This window comes from Spodoptera frugiperda, chromosome 7, assembly GCF_023101765.2.
Source record: "Spodoptera frugiperda isolate SF20-4 chromosome 7, AGI-APGP_CSIRO_Sfru_2.0, whole genome shotgun sequence".
NCBI classification, from domain to species: Eukaryota; Metazoa; Arthropoda; class Insecta; order Lepidoptera; family Noctuidae; genus Spodoptera; species Spodoptera frugiperda.
Window position 1 is genome coordinate 8,496,292 of NC_064218.1, and position 22,082 is coordinate 8,518,373.

At 37.1% G+C, this 22,082-nt stretch overlaps 2 protein-coding genes and 2 long non-coding RNA genes across 8 annotated transcripts in view; all 4 read right to left on the bottom strand.

The window, feature by feature from the left end:
* Positions 1-22,082, bottom strand: part of LOC118265676 (sporozoite surface protein 2) — a 137,083-nt gene that overhangs the window by 92,423 nt on the left and 22,578 nt on the right. The gene's annotated exons all lie outside the window — the stretch shown is intronic.
* LOC118266519 (uncharacterized) lies at positions 591-3,641 on the bottom strand. The gene is made up of 3 exons (XR_007705458.1): positions 3,539-3,641; positions 3,169-3,211; positions 591-1,033 (listed from the first exon to the last, which is right to left on the bottom strand). It is a non-coding gene; the product is annotated as an uncharacterized LOC118266519 (long non-coding RNA).
* On the bottom strand, positions 8,636-10,666 carry LOC118266422 (uncharacterized). Its single transcript, XR_004782853.2, has 3 exons — positions 10,562-10,666; positions 9,844-9,886; positions 8,636-9,109 (listed from the first exon to the last, which is right to left on the bottom strand). It is a non-coding gene; the product is annotated as an uncharacterized LOC118266422 (long non-coding RNA).
* On the bottom strand, positions 17,587-18,885 carry LOC118266225 (uncharacterized). Its single transcript, XM_035579622.2, has 3 exons — positions 18,780-18,885; positions 18,435-18,477; positions 17,587-18,151 (listed from the first exon to the last, which is right to left on the bottom strand). The coding sequence occupies exons 1-3, from the start codon at positions 18,789-18,791 to the stop codon at positions 17,691-17,693; spliced, it is 516 nt and encodes a 171-aa protein (XP_035435515.2). The 5' UTR covers positions 18,792-18,885; the 3' UTR covers positions 17,587-17,690.

Here is a 22,082-nt window from a genome sequence, read left to right on the forward strand (position 1 = left end):
TATAGAGAAGAAAGGTGTCTAATGTTTCAGGTCCAAGATAGAATGTTCTTATTGATTTATAGATTTTACCATTAATTACGGTTTTTGAGAGAAATCTATTCAGTCAATCATTTATCCGTTCTTGTATGTGGTGAAACAGGCACTGCGACACACACAAGTGTGGGAGAGCCAGGCTTCGGCACAAATGTGCGGGCTCGAATGGAGTGATACTGCGGCCTCACAGAAATCCGACAGGATACAACTCTTGCGTTGTGTGAGTGAGGTTACTGAAGGCCCGATTACCCCAATCTTACAAATCGCTGATTCTTGATTAGGTTGTGGTTTAGACCCTCAAAGGCCGGCAACGCACTTGTAACGCCATTAGTGATTTGTGTGTCCATGGGCGGCGGCGATTGCTTACGATCAGGTGACCGGTCTGCTCGTTTACCGGCTAATACCATAAAAAGTATATACATCTTCATTCAACTAAATTATTCATCTTTTGTTATTTATAACTTATAAGATTGGAAATGTATTGCTTATGCAATTGCTTATGTTTCGGGAAGTAGAAAGAATGATGACTAGGTATGTGTATTAAATAAAAATCTGGATTAGAATACTAGACTACACTTTATTACTGTAGTAGGAGACCGACAGTCGACACTGTCACATTCATGTTCATATTGGAACTGCGGGCACCTAGTCCAGCAGCAAGAATGTTGAACGAATCACTGTCCGCAGGTAGCTGCCCATCACGATTAATTTCTGCTAAAGTAGTAATGCCGCGGTTTGGTTCTAGGTTCAGGTATAATGTTTACTATTCATGCTTACTGGGACTAGTGATGAGCATACATTTAATAGAACAATAATTATCCACTGGGAAAGGTGCCAACTGTCATGCCGTTATGGTGACCATTATTATAGAAATTATTTAAGTAATTGTAAAGATGTTGATTCGAGTAATAATTTGCGGTATTTTGCGTATTTTGTAAATAAATTGGATAAATATTTGTTTGTTGATAACAGGGCCAAAATAGGCAAAATGTTGGTGCACCTGAAACAAAGTAAATGTGATTAATACCAGCTTCGTTCAGTGGCAGGATAAAAAGTAGCCTACGTGTTATTGCAGCCCTATAATTCTCCAGATATTTATCTCTGCCAAACATTATCGGATCAAAATAGGACATGTGTGCAACCCTTTCACAATTATCTTTCACTATCGGACGTGTGTACAACGTTTGCACACTTATTTTTCACCGTATAAGTAAGGTTACCGTAGGCCTTACCTCAATCTCCCCAATCCCCAAATCCCCTAAACTTAAAAAGCCAACAACGCACTTGTAACTCGACACTGGTGTTTCAGGTGTCGATTGCTTACCATCAGGCGATTCGATCAGTTCGTTTGCCGGCCTATACCAATATAGAATTATACAAACTAGTGGTCGCCTAGTGGTCGAAATTCGACCATATACGATTTAATTTACAATACCACTTAACATACGTTCAAGGATAATTTTTATTTAACGAATTGCTATTCGTTTTGTAAAATTCAAATTAATATATTCCGGCGCATCATGAATTACCCAACCTCCTTCAATGAGAAACCTCTTTTTATATGAGACGTGAGAATATTATCGCAATGTCTGTCCATTTTGACGTTTTGTCAAATACATGGTAGTGTGTGTAATGTTTTATTTATTGTTAATGTACTTTATAAGCATTATTTTTGAAAATAATATAATATAATTATAATAAAATGCTTTATTTGTTTTTAACAAGATTACATCAAATAAACCCACCAAACTGTTAAGCAGTTTGACGGCGAATAGCGCTCTAAATTATATTCTATTATTATATGAACTAACAACAAAAACCTCGGAACAAACTTTACCTTAACAAAAAAATTAAATTAACTTCTATTAACAAACTATATACTACATACTTATATTTATTACTATATACTTTATATTAACTATATCATACAACATACTGTAAGTACTATGTTTTTGGTAAGTTCGGTAAGTAACATTTTTCCTTATTTATTTTACTGCTAATATTCCTTAACCAATCGTTTTCATTATATAATGTCGGAATCAGATACTTATTGGTTCTTGACCCATAATAATTTTTACTCGGTGGACGGACTAGCTTATTTTCTCTTACACGCCTTGTATTGTATTTATTTGTAACTTTTTCTTTATTTTGCTGACTATAAAATTGTTCAAGAATCAAAAAGTATTTGGCCCGGTCGTGAACAGGAAGTATTTTACATGGAATATACAATTTCTCATAGTTCTGTTTACAGTTTTGTTTGACTTTAGGTGGTACAAGGTATTTAAGAAAGCGGATTTGCAAGGACTTAATGACACTTAACCCGTAACCTATTAGCGATTCGACTAGAGCAAAATAAACAATGCGTAACGTTTTTCTACTTAGTGGCGCTTTTAGTACATAAAACTTGCTCAAAACTGCTCTAAGCTTTGTGCACACTGTGTCAACGTGCGTCCGCCAGTTGGCGTGGCTGTCCACCCACAGCCCCAGATACTTAAATGTTTTAACATATTCTATATTTTGACAATTACAACTAATGTTATTTGCATGCAAGCACTCGTAAGTATGACCCTGTATACTAATATCTGAACTATTGAATCGTTTTGCAACTAAGTTATGAGGTGAGTATAAGTTAATTATTTTGGTTTTATTTACATTCAGGATGATTCCATTATCATGCGCCCACTTGGTGATGTTAATGAAATCCTCCTGAATCACGGCTCTGGCTTCGAGTATATTTTTAGAAGAATATAGTAAGCACATATCATCTGCGTACATGTAAACTTGGCACTTTTTAACCACATTTGCTACGCTGTTCACGTGCATGATGTATCCGACTGGCCCGAACACGGATCCGGTCGGCACTCCCAGAGCAACTCCAGCTTCCCGTCCCGTGATACCCGCCAAGCTAGTCTGGATGGTTCTTTCGTTTAGGTAAGTACGGAACCACATATTAGTGGGTCCCCTGATACCACAATCAATACCACAATCAAAAATATTAGCGTTCTGGACTTCTCTTACACATAAACTATAAGTGTACCAAATTTTATGCTCCTACGTCCGTGCAATTTTCGTAAAAATGGGTACAAAGTTTTTGCATCACGTATTAATATACAAATGATGAAACAAGATACTCACTTTGGATTCCCTCCAAGATCGCCAGGAATAAGAAGACACACACCTGTAACAATTATTGTAACCTTTGTAACACATTCACACAAACACCTTATTGAACCAATACTAAGTCAATATGCAACCAATGCTAATGCATTTGTTTCACGTTTAAACGGTGCATCTAGTCCTATAAAATTGCCATTTCAACTCAAAGTACCTAGTACTATTTTACTAGCAGTCTTTTTTTGAGAGGGAAATGTGATCTAATGACTTCTCCCACATTGGGCCAGGAATAAGAAGACACACAAAGTAAATAATTATTTTGGCACCTGTACCAAAATAATTATTTACTTTTTAGCTTCTCTTAAATAACTAATAAATGAACAGTACTTACAATGAACTTCATCGCTGCGGTACTCGCACTCTACAACACAGAGACTGGCTACACTGCTCGAGCTGGGCGTCGAACTGACGATATGTGCACACCACGCTAACATTTATATGGTTTCACTTATCTCCTGGTGACGTCCCGCCAGATTATTCATTTGTTTATAAATATAATTATTTCGTAAGTATCAGCCATGCTTGAGAGTACTTAGACACCACTGTCAAATGGTGAAGGAAAACGTCGTGAGGAAACAGGTTTCCTCACGATGTTTATTATTACAACTTACAATCGCCATATACAAATATACAAATAAGTTGGAAATCAATATACAAATAAGTTGGAAATCGCCCACCTGCTTTGAGCCAACGTGGTAATTAATGCTCAAACCTTCTCTGCATGAGAAGAGGCCCATATTCAGCTGTGGCCACCTATAGGCTGATGATGATGACCCATGCTTAACTTATTTAATGACGTTATCTTTCTCCTACACGATTAACAATGTACTTCCAATACCTTTGGATTCCTGAAGCTTTGTTATGGGAGAGGAAAATCATAAAATGACTCCTCCCACCTCCTGAGACGTGAACGAGGAGCCTGTAAGGGCCAGACTTCGGTAACTCATTGGATTGGTAGACAAACAATTCTATTTCGACGTCTTAAAAACACCCCTTTGTGATTTAGTAAATAAACAAAAGGAAACAAAGATAGTTTTAGCGTTTTGGAAATACCAATCACTGTGACTACGATGTTATCAAGAACTCGGGTCAAATACCAAGGCACAATCTTTTAAAATAAATTCGTAAACTAAAATAAACAATAATATGCAACTACAAAACGAACAGACGTGTACTAATACACACCTTTTGTCGGTGAAGTTATTATTCCTTATGTAAAAGTTGAGCCCCGGTAACACAACGCAAGCGTTGTTTCACGCCGGTGTACTGTGAGGCCGTGGTATCACTCCGGTAGAGCCGACCCATGCGTGCCGAAACATGGCTCCCCCACGTGTCTGTTACCACCTCTGTATATACCATATAATACTTTATGTACCTGCTTTCAACGTTAACGACGTCGTGAATGTTTGAGAGTCACTATCACGACGGGCGACGGGCCGACGTATCACCTGACGGTAAGCAATCGCCGCCGCCCATGGACACTTGAAACACCGGAGGCGTTACAAGTGCGTTGCCTGCTTTTTGGGGGTTAGGAATTTAAGGGTTGTTGTTCGGGAATCGGGGACTGGGAAGGGGGTATTGGGCCTCCGGTAACCGTGAGTTTACCGAGTGTGTGAGTGAGTGCTCACACAACGAAACAAAAACAACGATGTCACTGATTAGGTAGTAAATCACCTACAATGATTGAATGTCTGAGAATGACCATCAAAACACTGATTGGATAGATACAACGTTGTGTAGCGGCAAGCATTGTGGTCTGCGACACTGTGACATCGAATTGTTCCTCAACCCGCCGCACTGCCAACGACACATAGGTGCCACTAGGTGCACCGACATCTCGGGGCCTACTCTAATTCAACGAAAAACGAAGTTTCTTCCCAAACTTCGCAGATTGCATTACAATTCTATTTATTGCGAACTTTCGTGAACAAAAATGAACGAATGAAATGAAGATAAATAAATAAGTTTTGATATGAAATTAAAAATAAAACGTTATTTCAAGTAATTCTATTAGTAAATCAATAAAATCGGATTCGAGACACGGAGTAGGCCCCCAGCACTCGGCAGTACCACGGAAAGCGCGTATACGCAAGTCTTGGCGAGTTGTCGTTTGAGCTTGCGCATCCGTAGCGGCTGCTGAGCTGTGCCAACGACACATTGTCACCACAAATTGCTAATGTACGGTAAAAGTTAATCTCGTTGGTCGAGTGGTCGCAAGTGTGACTGCCGGGCAAGGGATCTCGGGTTAGATTCCCAGGTCGGGCAAAGTATTGCTGGGGTTGTTTTGTTTGATAACGTGGGCCTACGTTTCGACTGGAGTACAGGAATATTACCCAAGACTATTGTATAGCGTGGCACGGCGCACGGAGAGGCCACGCACGATGTAGGAGCTGTATGACTGAAAACTGCGCTGCGATAAGTGAGCTGTACAATGTACATAGTCTTGGGTCATATGCGTGTACTCCAGTGGAAACATAGACCCACGTTGACAGCGTTGAGCTATGTAACCGCCTATTCGAGCAAGCCACGCGTGTATCAATGACGTCAATTCATGCGTAGCCTCTCCGTGGGTTGCAGTGGACACAACCACATACATTTTCTTACACATGCGTAGCCTCTCCGTGCACCGCGCTGGGCCCGCGGCTTAATTCCTTGTTTGAACCTAAAACTATCTCTTAAAAGATAAGTTGAAAGCACTATGACGTCACTTTTTTCATACTGGTGTTAGTAGGGAACAGAAATTAATCATTTACAATGAAACCTTGTTACATGAGACATCAAGGGACCTGCAAATTGGAATCACTCATAGAGGTATTCGACTAACCCAGAGACTCAGATAACCAGGTATAAATAAAAAATTGTCTCTTTTACAGAGTGTCCCATTGATAGAGGTGAGAATACAAGTTATTTCGGATAGAGAGGTGTGATTTTGAAATAAAACATGATATATGCACAGTTGTGCAGATTTGCAATTAATAAGAAGTGAAGAAATAAAACGATATTATCTTGTCTTATTATTACGAGCTGCCGTATCACCTGATGGTAAGCAATCGCCGCCGCCCATGGGCACTTGAAACACCAGGTGCATTGCCGGCATTTTATTTTATTTTATTTTTTTTTTAATTATGCATGTTTTTTTTAATAAATAAATAAATTTTGGGGGTTAGGAATTTAAGGGCCGGAAGAAGGGGGAATCAGGCCTTCGGTAACCTCACTCATACAACGCAAGCGTTGTTTCACGTCGGTTTTCGGTGAGGCCGTGGTATCACTCCGGTCGAGCCGGCCCATTCGTGTCGAAGCATGGCTCTCTCACACTTAAAATCTCAGTTCATGCATTTTAAATTCACTTGCTGTCTCAGTTGTAGAAGTAACTTCGATGATAAATCAAAAGAACCAATCCCAGATAAAGGAGGTTGTTTTTCATTAATTAAAGTTAAGCACGGGTGACACTTACGGAATGATTATATTTATAAACAAATAAATAATCAGGCGGGACGTCACCAGGAGATAAGTGAAACCATATAAATGTGAGCGTGGTGTGCACATATCGTCAGTTCGACGCCCAGCTCGAGCAGTGTATCCAGTCTCTGTGTTGTAGAGTGCGAGTACCGCAGCGATGAAGTTCATTGTAAGTACTGTTCATTTATTAGTTATTTAAGAGAAGCTAAAAAGTAAATAATTATTGTATTGCAATTACAATTACAGTACAGGTACCAAAATAATTATTTACTTTGTGTGCCTTCTTATTCCTGGCCCAATGTGGGAGAAGTCATTAGATCACATTTCCCTCTCAAAAAAAGACTGCTAGTAAAATAGTACTAGGTACTTTGAGTTGAAATGGCAATTTTATAGGACTAGAAGCACCGTTTAAATGTGAAACAAATGCATTAGCATTGGTTACATATTGACTTAGTATTGGTTCAATAAGGTGTTTGTGTGAATGTGTTACAAAGGTTACAATAATTGTTACAGGTGTGTGTCTTCTTATTCCTGGCGATCTTGGAGGGAATCCAAAGTGAGTATCTTGTTTCATCATTTGTATAATATTATATTGGTACAGGCCGGCAAACGAACTGATCGAATCGCCTGATGGTAAGCAATCGACACCTGAAACACCAGTGTTGAGTTACAAGTGCGTTGTTGGCTTTTTAAGGGTAGGGGATTTGAGGATAATTGGAAATTGGAAGAAACTCCGATAGTCTTACTCACACGGCGAAACATAACATAATTGTGAAAGCGTTGCACACATGTCCTATTTTGATCCGATAATGTTTGGCAGAGACAAATATCTGGAGAATTATAGGCCTGCAATAACACGTAGGCTACTTTTTATCCTGCCACTGAACGAAGCTGGTATTAATCACATTTACTTTGTTTCAGGTGCACCAACATTTTGCCTATTTTTCAACTGTTATCAACCACCACCATATTTTTCTACACAAAACACAGAAATTTACAAAAATACTTACATTAATACTGGTCACCATAACGTCATGATAGTCAATCCCAGTGGATAATTATTGTTCTATTAAATGTATGCTCATCACTAGTCCCAGTAAGCATGAATAGTAAACATTATACCTGAACCTAGAACCAAACCGCGGCATTACTACTTTAGCAGAAATGTATCGTGATGGGCAGCTACCTGCGGACAGTGACTCGTTCAACATTCTTGCTGCTGGACTAGGTGCCCGCAGTTCCAATATGAACATGAATGTGACAGTGTCGACTGTCGGTCTCCTACTACAGTAATAAAGTGGTATCTAGTATTCTAATCCAGATTTTTATTTAATACATATACCTAGTCATCATCCTTTCTACTTTCCGAAAATATAGGCAGATGTGTACATTACATACATTTCCAATCTTATAAATAACAAAAGATGTACAACATGGCTGAATTTATATTTGTATAGCATTCTTTTGAAAAAATAAAATGCAAGAAAGGTTTTTCACATGATGTAGGTACTATCTGCAAACTTTACGGTTGTACAGTTTTAAACAAAATCCTGTGGCAAACTCGGTATCCACCGGACATTTTCCCTGTGGTCGCTTGCGCACAGTCTATCTTAATAACACCTAATGGTGGTCGACTGCCAACTTTGTCGATTGTACTATGCAGAAGTAAAAACCTTAATGCAACTATGTTTCATGTCATTTATGACTCTTAAAGTTCAGAATTTGACTTGAATTTGACTGCACGGTTGGTGTGGTGGCTGGGCAACTGGCTGTCGCGCAACGTGTAGCGGGTTTGATTCCCGCACGGAGCAACTCTTTGTGTGATCCACAAATTGTTGTTTCGGGTCTGGGTGTCATGTGCATGTGAACTTGTATGTTTGTAAACGCACCCACGACACAGGAGAAAATCCTAATGTGGGGCAACGTTTTTTTAAGAAAAAAAAAAAATAAAATAATATAAAACACGTCATAGTTTTACACAATTTATTTAACATAGTCATAAATTAATATACTACAAAAATACTTTACATAACTTATTGTGCCTGCATTAGAAGACACAATATTACGAACAGTCAGTCAAGTTGTTTGATTGAACACAGTGACAGTAACCATTGGTTGGTTTAGTAGTCAACCGACACAAGTCACATGGTAAATATTATTATAAATAATGCTTTATAAACTAATCCTAATAGTCTTTTTGGTTTGGTTTGTTTTTACGCCTAGAACATAAAGTAAATCAAGGTTTTGTGGCAAGCCAGGTCGTGTATAATGCGTGGCCATCTTCATGAATGCTTAGATAAGTTCAAGGTTTGAACTCCTTTGTCCTCTCTTCCACCGGCCCCCACAGAGGCAGGTACCTGAGGTCCTGAAGGTCTGTTGGGTATTCCATTACTAGGAACATTCCTCACTTGTGGACGGTCCGTATAAGGTTTTGCTGGGGAACCTGCGATTTAAGAAAAATCGTGTTAATTCTTACTTCATAAACTACAACAACAACAACGTCAAGCCTTTTATCACCGAAGGGGTAGGCAGAGGTGCACATTACGCAAGTAATGCCGCTATAAATATAATGTACACCCACTTTTCACCATTTGTGTTATAAGTCCCATGTAATAGCGGGTGAGCCTGTTGCCATATACCGGGCACAATATTAAACTCCGTGCTACTACTGAGAAATTTTCGAAAAATCGAAAAAAGCCCAGTATTACATTGTCCGTCTCGCGAATCGAAACCGAGACCCCTTGTCCGGCAGTCGTACTTGCGACCACTCGATCAACAAGGCAGTCAAAACTTCATAAACTATTCTACTAAATACATATTTAGTCATAAACCCAGAACGAGTGAGTGGAATTACATTTTATTGTAATAGAAGAACATTGTTGCAACAAAAAAAAAACTGTAGTTCAAAAAAACTGTAGTAGCAAAATCGGTCCGGCTGTTCTCGAGTTTTGGCGAGACTAACGAACAGCAATTGATTTTTATATAATATATAGAGTAATAAATATTTTACACAGAGTGTTTCTGCATATTTTGTATGAATTTAACTTCATTGAGGAAAGCTGAGAAATTCAATGACTAGTATAATAGAGGGGAATGGATAAATGAGACATTGTGCTAACTTTATTTAATAAATAAATATACACGGGACCTAATAGCAATATACATAAAGATACTTACAATGGAACAGGTCCGCGAGCGCCACGACCAGAAATAATGTCACCTGGAACAAGACAAGTATTTACATCATTGATGGTTCATCAATATGCAGCTGGATGCTGCCTCCGTCGGCTGATTCTTTGGCCACACGGTCGGTACAGCTAAGCACGATGCTTCGCGTAGTTATTGCTTTGTTAAGAACTGTGTTAGCAGTCACATGATTTTGTGCTAATAATTTAGAATCTGACTGCACGGTTGGTGCGGTGGTTGGGCAACTGGCTGCCGCGTAACGGGTAGCGGGTTCGATTCCCGCACGGAGCAACTCTTTGTGTGATCCACAAATTGTTGTTTCGGATCTGGGTGACACAGGAGAAAATCCTAATGTGCGGCAACGTTTTTTTTAAACAAAACAAATCAGAAAATGAAACAGTCCAAACCAAGTACATTTTTAAAATTGACTGCTTCATCTAACTAATTTGTGTGTATATTTTTTTATTTACTCAAACACGTCAAAACTGTTGAAGAGGCCGGTATGATTTTTTTTTTATGGAATCAGCCGGTAAACGAGCAGACGGATCACCTGATTGTAAGCAATCGCTGCCGCCCATGGATATTTGAAACACCAGAGGCGTTACAAGTGCGTTGCCGGTCTTTTGGTGGTTAGGAATTTAAGGGTTGTTTTAGGAATCGGGGATTGGGAAAGAGGGAGAAGCTAGTATATGAATAAAGTAGTACTTACAATAAACTTCATCGTTGCGTTACTGCACTGCAATGTTTCGATTGACTGCACTGCTCGAACCGGGTTTCGAACTGACGTAGTTCTGGAAACACAGGAACATTTATACAGACACTTATTTTCCTTGTACGTGCCTAATTAATATAATTTGAGAAAGCGTTGAAGGTGAATCATTAGGTAATGGTCATATATGGGATTATACGTACATAATTGTATTATAAATTAAATATATAATTATATAAATGGAGTTGCAGACGGTTTTTACCTCACGTAGGTCATTTATGTAATTATTGTGTAAGTAATTTATTAGTGCCTACACGTCTATATCTATACTAGTAAATAAACATACACATAAAATATATATCACTTTTTTCATCAGACGAATGTCAACCGAGAATATATATATTTAAAAATATTATAAAACTGCGTTTATAAAAACCGACTTTTAAAAAGCAAATATAACTATAAATAACGTACTGATAAGTTACCCACCCATTGATAGGTTAGAAGTTGGTGCCAGGTACAAGCCTTTAACAAAATATAAGTTAGGTTATGGTACCAGTCATACTGTTTTATAAAATTGTACACAGTTTAACATAAGGTATTTACTACAGTTTTAATGAATATTTTTTTTAGGGCCTTGTGGCATCGACTTCACTGACATGGTTGCAAAGCAAAGTTCTCATCAATACAAATTATTCAAGCCCAAACATCAGGTAGCGACTATTGACCATTGAGGAGTTCCCTTAGGTATCATACTATTTCATCATCAGGCCCCTAATGACAATGACGTCCTAACTGAGTGTAAAGTTCTTATCATACATTGAAGTCCAAACACGAGTTCCTTACTGTAATTTTTTTAGGGGTTCCCTGGACCGTCTCTCGGTTCCATCATCAGATCGACCTTTACCAAATTGGTAAAGGTATACCAAATTGGTAAAGGTCGATCAATTACTTTAAAGGTTTTAATTACTTAATAAAAAATATACAAAAGCACTAGTGGCCTCTACAAATTTTATTTCCCTCCGTTTCCTTGGGATCCCATCATCAGATCCTAACCTGGTGACCATGAGACCACTTGTAAAGTATATCCTTGCAAACAAAAAGAAATTATCAATTCTGGCGTCTTTGAATAATCGGTGAACATACATAAAAAAGTTTCCCTGGGATCCTATCATCAGATCCGAACCTGGTGACCATGGGACCACCTGTAAAAACACCTTTCAAACAAAAACAGAATTGTCCAAATCGATTCAGGCGGCACGAATTCATTTCTTTTTGTCGGTTAAAAAAGGGGTGAAAGTTCAGTAACCTCAATCGACGACCTTGCGATAAGGATGAATGTAGGTAAAAGAAAATACTGTCTCTGTTTACCTGCCGATAAACTTATAATTATATGTTTGGAAATCCCATTCGTGTAAGTTATCAAACTTTAAATAATAATAAATTGGTAATTATCCCGGTAAATGTTAATTATTAATGTAATAACATATTATAATATATGAAACTGTAAATGTATTAATTTAATTAAGTTTATTGTTATAACTACCTTCTGCCAGCGGTAATAAAAATAAAACGGTAAAAAAGTATCCTATCACCCAAGTCAGCTCATGAATACCCTGTCTGTATACCAAATTTCATCAAAATTCTTTCAGTAGTTTCAGTTTACTCGAGTTTAAAAATGAACAATCAGTTTTTAGGGTTCCGTAGCCAAATGGCAGAAAACGGAACCCTTATAGATTCGTCATGTCTGTCTGTCCGTCTGTCCGTATGTCACAGCCATTAATTTCCGAAACTGTGTTGGGCCTACATAGTTGAAACATTGTAGGTTTGATGTATAACCGCTGTTCGAATTTAGAAAAAAAAAATTGCAAGTTTAAAAATTTATGAGGGGCACTCCATAATACATGGAACTGATTAAAAAAAATTTTTTGTGACTATGGATAGGACTTTAAAAAAGACATTAAGGTTTCTTAAACTATTTTTCGTCAATTTTAATAGTTTCAAAGTGGAAAAATTAGTGCCCCTCCCCCTAACTTTTAAAATAGAGAGTGAGAAAGCTAAAAAAATATATGCTGTAGATTTCAATAGAAGTTTATAACAAAAATTGGTTTGAACCAGATATCATTATTAGTTTTTATGAAATAAAACATTTTCAAAAAACGCAAATATAAGTTTGTCGTTCATACAAACACTATGTAAAACCAAGTTATATTATAACTTTTATATTATGTCATTTACTTGCTGCTACGGAAGCCTTTATGGGCGAGTCCGACTCGCACTTGGCCGGTTTTTTCTTCACCGAGGCTACATCATCAGGTTGACTCTTGGTCGGGAGAAGTTTTTTTTTTGGGTTTTTCGATTCGGTAAAACATACAGCATGAGTGTAAAATTTACCCCAACATATGGTAATAGGCTCGTCCCTAATTATACGGGACTTATGACACAATTGACGGGGGTCTTTCCCTTCAGTGGTATTTCTTACTATAATATTCGTCTTGAGTTTAGGCTAATTGTAACAAAACCTAATAAACACCTTACCACATTTGAAATGAGGTTTAAAATACCTTGCAGGGACATACACCGGCCCCAAGCAAACATAACAATATTGTTTGTAATTGCGTTGTTTATCAACTTTATGCTATTTAACATAAGGTTTATTTTACTTTGTTGTTATTGTTGACTCATATGGATTAATGAATTACTTAGGGCAATTACTTGTATGCACCAAATTCAATGAATCACGGGAATCGACCAAATTAAATGCGTTTAAGGAAAATTAACAAATAATAAATTACACATAAGTGTTTTGACCAAAACATTAACATTTATGAATTAAATTCTCTTATGTAATGTATGTTGCAAGTGCGACTACCGGGCAAGGGGTCTCAGGTTCGATTCCCGTTTGGGCGAAGTAATGCTGGACTTTTTTCGGTTTTTCGAAAATTTCTCAGTAGCAAACGGTCTGGAAATGTGCCCGGTATATGGCAATATGCTCACCACCTATTTATTACATGGGACTTACAACATAAATTGTGACAATAGTGGGTGTACATTGTACAGCGGCATTACGTGCCATTATATGCACCTTTGCATACCCCTTCAGGGATAAAGGGTGTGACTGTGTATAAAAAAAAACTTTATCTGATCCTGTAGAATAATGTTCCAAGAGCATCTAAGAGTTCTTATTAACATGTAATTTTACCTTTATTATCAACAGGAAAATGTTAATGAAATATATTGAGCGTAGGATATTCCAGACAGTGGTTATCTTAATATGACAACGTGATGTACGATATTACAGCACCTAATTGTTTCTGATATTAAAATAATTTGCGTCTCGGGAATACCGATTACTAGCGACGCGGCGGTCAAGTTATCACCCGTCAACCTACCAGACAACAATCTTTAGAAATTAAGTATATCTACTAGGTAATGGTGTACAACGTCACGCCTTTTATCCCCGAAGGGGTAGGCAGAGGTGCTTATTACGACACGTAATGCCGCTATACAATGTACACCCACTTTTCATCATTTGTTTTATAAGTCCCATGTAATAGGGGGTGAGCCTATTGCCATATACTGAACACAATTCCAGACTCCGTGCTACTATTGAGAAATTTTCGAAAAACCGAAAACACGGTAGTTTTTGCCCGACCCGGGAATCGAACCCGAGACCCCTTGTTCGGCAGTCTTGTAGTACTTGCGACCACTCGACCAACGAGGCAGTCGTGTATGCTAAGTAATATTTATTTGGTATTACCTACTGCCAGCGACTAGGCCCGTTACTTCTGTAGGATAGAAAGCACCCAGATTATGATCTTGATTGCACGGTTGGCGCAGTGGCTGGGCAACTGGCTGCCGCGCAACGTGTAGCGGGTTCGATCCCCGCACGGAGCAACTCTTTGTGTGATCCACAAATTGTTGTTTCGGGTCTGGATGTCATGTGCATGTGAAATTGTATGTCTGTAAACGCACCCACGAAACAGGAGAAAATCCTAGTGTGGTGCAACGTTTAAAAAAAGGGGTATCCTAAGTATTAGCTACTGCTAGTGACTTGACCCATACTCCTATGGGATAGAAAGCAGCCTATATGGTATTCCAGGTCATAATCTACCCCTATTCCAAGTTACATCATGATCCCTTTTTTGTGGGTGGATATTCATTCTCCTGTGTTGTTCGTTGTGATCCGAAGCAACAATTTGTGGATCACAGAGTTGCTCCGTGCGGGTATCGATCCCGCTAATCTTAGAAAGTGCATGTAAGTCTGAAAAGGTACTTGCCAGGTTTCGAACCTCAGTTTCATGCATATAATATTACAAATTACGTCTATGACAAGTTTAATAATGATATATTTACATTTAAAACTATAAAACTTAATCTATATACATATACAAGGTGTAACAAAAAAGGGGTATACATATCAAGTGCACGGTTTCTAGACAACATAACAAACGATACGGGAAGGGTTTTTTAATTTAAACTCATGTTTTCACAGAACGAAGTTATGAATTTTTCCAATACATAAAATTCCAGAAACCGAACATCTAAATTAGGTAGATACAGGTACTAGGCGATCAGATTTACAGAAAAATGTTTCGTAATTAGCGAGTGACCCCTGAAGTGTTGTGATACGTTTGTTTGTATGATGATTTAAAATCAAGACCAATGCGAAACCAAGTATTTGGTATACATTTTTTTTAAACGTATTTTAAGCTGAAACTTTGTGGTGAGTTTCTATTCAACCTGTATTCTTCAGTGTTTCTTGATGTATATGGGTAGTTTGTTACACGCTGTATATAAATATGTATATAAATATATGTATATAAATATATGTATATGTATATATGTATATAAATATGTAATCAATTGCTATTCGTTGGTATTTATATCTCTATCTACTACTAACGGAATCAAAATATTAAAATATAGAAGTCTACGACACTATGCTACGCTGCTACGTCGTAGCAATGCTTGCTACGAGATCGCGTAGATGAGATTGATAAAATTATGTTTAGTACCTAGTAATAAACATTCTGGGTAAATAATTTGTGTAAACTACTATAGTAGTTTCTACATTGTGGTGGCCTAATACATGTCGTGGTAGCCCGAAGGTTATAGCTCGCTTCTCATGCATGAGATTGCGGGTTCAAAACCTACCAACGACAAGTATCAATGTGTGTGGAAACCTGGGCTATATTTATTTATTTACTAATTTATTTATTTTACTCTTCATGCACATGACTGTGTACATAGGTGGGCTTAATGCCGTAGGTATTTTCTACCAGCCAAACCTTTAGGTGGTGCAATGAAAAACCAGTGGTAGGTGCATGGAGCAAGTAAACACGGAAAAGCTCAGGTGGAAAAATAGTTATTTATACAAATACTTACTTACTTACTTACACTTAATAAATACTTACTTATACAAATATATACCAATATATATTTAAATAACATGGAAAAATAATAAACCTACATAATAACATTACATATACTTAATATATACATACTACTTATATCATGATGAAGACTCTGACAACCTCTTCAGAAGAAGCTCCCGAACTCTCCGCTTGAACATCAAACGACTAGACAGCATCCTGACATCGGTGGGGAGCGCGTTCCACAGCAAGATAGATTGGATAAAAAAAGAAGAATGAAGAAATTTTGTGTGATGTGTAGGACACTGAAGGAGACGGTTATTAGAAGAGCGTAGATATTTGCTGTGGTTGGCGCACGTGTATTGAAAGAGAGAGGATAGATAGCTAGGCGAAGAAGGTGAATCGAGGAAGGAGAAAAGTGTGGTAAGCGCCCTTTGCTCCCTGCGCTGGCGTATGGGCAGCCACTGTAATTGCAACCGATGTGCAGAAACGTGATCATATTTACGCAGGTTGAAAACGAATCGAATGCAGTTATTCAGTAGTCGGTCCAGTTTATTGAGGAGTTCTATATCTAATTACATATTTGAAATCGCCTACCCACACTGTGCAGGCGTGGCGATTACTGCTCAATCTTTCTCCATGTGAGAAGACGCCTTTGAGTAAGTACCTATTTTTTCTCTCTTTATTTAATTAGGAACTTTTGTACATAAATACATGACCGTCCCATTGTACCTTATATCTTTAACTTATACAAACAAAACATTACTCTTAATGTCTATTTAACAAAACGAAGACCTGCAAAGCTATACAACTTTTTGGCCGCATCAGATAAAGGAGCAGATAAAATTTCATTAAATAATCCTATATTGTTTTTAATTAAACATAATTCATTAATCAGTATAAGTAACTATTTCAGACAAGTTCAAATTTCGGACCATTTGATATTTCGAACATTCAGTAATTGGAAATATTTTAGAACTCCCTCGAATTTGGAAATATTGAGAGTATTTGAAATTAATCTTTGACGACCATGTCTTTTATTGGTCTACATAAATATGACGAAGGAGGCGTCGCGGAAATTGGTAATAATGAGAATTACAATGTTTGTCCATATTAATTACAATATTGTATTCGCAATGATAACAGTCAATAACGTAATATAAGCTTATTACAAAAGTAGTTTAACAATTAGAAATGTCTTAAAAGATGAGCGTGATTGCACAACCGCGTCCCATAAAATTATGTGTGCCTGACCCTTCCTCGTATCGGCTTGGCATATAGCGTCCCTAGAAAAACCGCTTACTTTTTGCAGCGCCGCAGCCCTTAACTGTTTTTGTCTCACCTACTTAACATGTGTCGATCACACTATCTTCACAATTTGGTGAGAACTTAAAACTAAACCAATTGATTTTAAAGTGATTCCTTAAAAAGGGGCTGGCATTATACCCTGGCAAATAGAATAAATGATAATAACATCAAAATCAATAACTTTTGTTCTACGATTTTCAAAATTTGTTAGACTTTAGGTAAAAAAAAAAACACTTTAGCTTAAGAACAAACAGTGCAATTGTATTTAATTGACTGTTAACAGTATACTGCGGTATATAAGTATAGGAAAATTGAATATCAGAATAAATATACACAAAGGTATACAGTTTTAGATATTTATTGAATAAACAAATAAATATTATAACAACATTGATTACACAAAGAGTGGCAACGGAAGTTCTAACTTGTTGCTTTATTATTTAGTTCTATTTTTCTTTGGCTGCTGTAACGGCGTTATTTTGAGTTAAAGGAACTTGAGAGTTTTCCACGACAGGAGAATTCTGCTGGTCGTATGTAGCAGGGATCGGGGAGGCTAATGGGAATACAAAATATCCATCAGGTAGAATGAATGGTGGGGCATATAACAGAGTCTGTAGTTGGGGATCCTGCTGAGGCTGTTGACTGAGATCCTGCTGAGGCTGTTGACTGAGATCCTGCTGAGGCTTGTGACTGAGATCTTGCTGAGACTGTTGACCAATATACAGCATAGGGTATGGACGGACAAATGAATAAGGCACGATATATACAGGAGGGAGCCCATTAGTAGAGGGTTCCTTAGTTGCGACCGGGCTCTTAGCTTCTTCCTCTGTTTTCATGGCTACAGGATGTTTAGGAGTGTCATTGGGTGTAAGAGTGACATGACCAACTTTGCCGTGCGTTGGTGTACCTGTAATTTACAAAATATGTTTTTTATTGCATTTGATTTGATATAATTTTAACTTTATAAATGTTGTGGGGAAAAATTATGTTACGTTGACATAATTCCTTTATGAAGTGATAGTTTCTATCATTCTTGACGGATTTAACTGGAAAACACTGTAGATGTAAAAGGTTTTGCAACTTTGTGAATATTCGATTCAATTTCACTAGTGAAAAATGGGCAGAGAGACGACTGTATGATATATACTTTGCAGAAAGCTAGTCAGAGAATACATAATAAAGATACTTACAATGGAACAGGTCCGCGAGCGCCACGACCAGAAATAATGCCACCTGGAACAAGACAAGTATTTACATCATTGATGGTTCATCAATATGCAGCTGGATGCTGCCTCCGTCGGCTGATTCTTTGGCCACACGGTCGCTACAGCTCAGCTATTGTGTATGGACAAATATCTTAATACTTTCAAATTAAGAAGTTTTTTAAATTAGTTAAATAATTTAAGACCCGAAATTCAATATCCACAAATCATAAAATGATTTTAGATTTCCTACTCAAAGTATTAAAAGTTGTAGAAAACGTCACTGTTTCAGTTTCTCTTGTTAAATTATAAACAGTTATAGATAGTACTCACAAAGAACTTCATCGCTGGGGTACTCGTAGATTGCAGTACTGAGTCTGTTCTCGCTGCTCGAACTGGGTGTCGAACTGACGAGCTGTGCACATTACTGGAACTTTTATACGCGATTGTATGTCTCACGCAGAGATATCTCTGCGTGACGTCGTCGCAAGCTACATAGTCGCATTTAGCTACATATCAACTTTTCAATAAGATGAAATGTTCAGGAGAGCCGTTTAAACTCGTCGGTCGTCGAAAGAATACTAGGAAAATGTTTTTTTTTGCTAGGGTATAAACGCCAAAAATGTCATCGTATAGCCATGAGAGTAAGCGCATTCGAAAGAGCGGAAAATTTTACGTAGGATAGCATAATAAACTCATTTTTGACCAAAATGTCGCTTATACCATATATCCTTTCAACGGTCGATATGATGTAAAACAAGTAATAAAAAATAGATAAACTAGTTTAAACGTTTTGGAAATACCAAATACAAACGACGATGTCGTTTAAAAAACTAAACACACGCTTTTAATCATGCGTCCTTGTCATCAGGAGAAATGTACTAATGGACTCAAACTGCATATATTTACTAGCAGACAGACCAAGGTTCTATCTATGTATCGTATCTATGCTTAGAAATCCATCATCAGACCAGGTAAGTTGCGCCATAATATTGTTTGGTCACTTAATCATTATTATGCATAATATGTATATATAATAATTACCAAGTTTTATGTTTCTTTTTTTATATAAGCCAGTAAATGAGCAGACGGACATGGTAAGCAATCGCCGCCGCCCATGGACATCTAAAACACAGAAGGCGTTGCCTTTGGGGGGCTAGGAATCTAAGGGTTGGTGGGGTATTGGGGATTGGGAATATTGTGAAGGGGGAGAGGCAGGGGGCAATTGGGCCTCCGGTAACCTCACTCACACAACACAACGCAAACGTTGTTTCACGTCTTTTTTTATGTAATACAACAATTAGAAGCGTAATATTGTGTAATTCTGATTATTGGATTGTTAACATACTTGTTCTATGGACATAATAAAAATTAATACGTATTTGACTGGCACAGTACTAATTCCAACTTAGGGGGATCAAATACTGTTTTTCTTATCTTTTGTTTTTAAAACTGATCTACGAAAGTTTCAAAGTTTTTCTTATTTGAAAGTTATTCTTATACTTTGGAAAGCCTACCAAGTTTTCTTCAAGTCAAAGCAAAAACACATCGAAGTGTCCGCGTCTACGAACGTGCTACGCTGCTACGCCGTAGTAATATTGCTACGAAGTGACGTAGATGAGAACGATAAAATGATTTCTATCAGTAGTCTTCGCTTGGCTGTTGTTGTATAGCTTATTTTAGTATTTATTTATTTACGCACAGTGTAGCACAGTCTATGATGATGTTGGAATTGGAATTATGTCATCATCGTCTTTAGTAATTATAGTCCTCTGCTGAGCCATTGGTGTTTTCCTTCTTTTTCTTGTCATAATATCTACGTTAAGCAGAGACAGAGTGGGATCAGATGTTCCATAGTAGGAAGTGGGAAATCCTTATGTTTAGTTGCCAATTTCTATAATCCTGGTACTTGAAAAACCTAGATAGCTGATATAGTTATACCTACGTATTGTAGTTTCGATACCTACTGGTGAGAAACATGAATTATTCGCAGTCGTGACCACAGAACAAATACATAATTTATGTATAAGTAACTGATTATCTACATATACTAATATTAAAAAGCTGAACAGTTGGTTTGAACGCGCTAATCCGGAACTAAAGAATTGAATAATTACTTTTGTATTGGACTGTTATAATTAACATTAAGTAAGGCTATCGACTACGGTCAATAGTTTCCGAACAGCCAGTAACACCACATTGAAGGAGCTAGTATAATAAAATATAAGGATAAATAATAATGGACACAAACATAGCTTCACTAGACAACTGACAGGCAGACAGACGTTATTAATATTATTATTTGCTTTGTCGTTCAAAAGTGCCTTCCTAGCTAATTTGAAATAAATAACTTTTACTTTGTTTTTGCACAAAGGTCGACTCGAAGTAAAACAATAATGTTTAATAATAATTTCTCTTTAACCAGAACGAAATTCCTGGTATTACGTGGTAAAAGATAGTACTCTTTACCTCAAGATAAAATATTTAGCTCTGGGGAATACTCATACAAATATTGTGGCTCGTTGATAACACAGAGGGCATAAGTTATCAATGTGTTTCATATTTTTATAGGTACTTAATTACTCATTAATTGTTTAATAGTAATAATGTTGTAATTAGTTTGATAAGCTTAAATTGTTTCAATATGCAATATCATTGATTCAAACAAAGATTTAGAAACAACGCTTTCCTTGTGTTTCTTTGTACGAGTGAGGTTACCGAAGGCCCATTTACCCCCTTCCCAATCTTTAAAATCCCTGATTCCCCAACAACCGTTAAATTCCTCTGGTGCTACGGGTGTCCATGGGCGGCGGCGATTGCTTACCATCGTTTGGCGACCCCTCTGCTTGTAAACGAGCTTATAACATAAAAAAATACCCTCATTGGTTCCATTCTTACATCCCTCATATTATTCTAGAAATATTATACTTACCTAAATAATTGTATAGTTACTGACATTTTTGATAAGAAGAATCAAAACAAATTATATTGGGGTTTGCCATGTTTATACTACACAATCAGAATATTATTATAATTTTGTGTTTACTTTATACAATGTTTACTTTTCGAAACGTTCTTTCGTTTTACAAACTTGTAGCGCCATCTCTTGATAGATTTTGATAACTAACCAACTCACTATGACCAGGATCCGAAGTTTCGTTTAATTTTATTGATTTACTAATGAAATTACGTAATAGAATGTTATATTTTTAATTTCAAATGAAAACTTATTTATTTATCTTCATTTAATTCGTTTATTTTTGTTCACAAAGGTTCGCAATAAATGGAATTGTAGTACGAAATTTGCGAAGTTTCGGACGAAATTTCGTTTTTCTATGAATTAGAGTAGACCTCCAGGATTTAGTTCTATGATCGTTTTGCGACAATCTTTTAGATATTTTTTATCCAGTATGTCTCCAGTCTTCTTAAGGAGCTTTAAAAGTATCTGCCACGGCTTAAACGGGAGGTAGCGTTGTGTTTGAACATTACAATAGTAAATATTTTTTTCTTTCTGAGTTTTTTTACATACAATAAAATCTACGTATGGTTTGTTATGGAAGAGATCTCTCACATACTACATCTACCATATTTATTCACTTTGATGAGTTTCCCATATTTCGGCACTGTTGCAAGCGC

Bases quoted from the DNA above. Each gene is read 5' to 3' on its own strand.
- LOC118266225 (XM_035579622.2), bottom strand. The intron at 18,152-18,434 runs GTAAGTATCTTT...TGTAAATTACAG, and splicing joins GCTCGCGGACCTGTTCCATT to GTACACCAACGCACGGCAAA.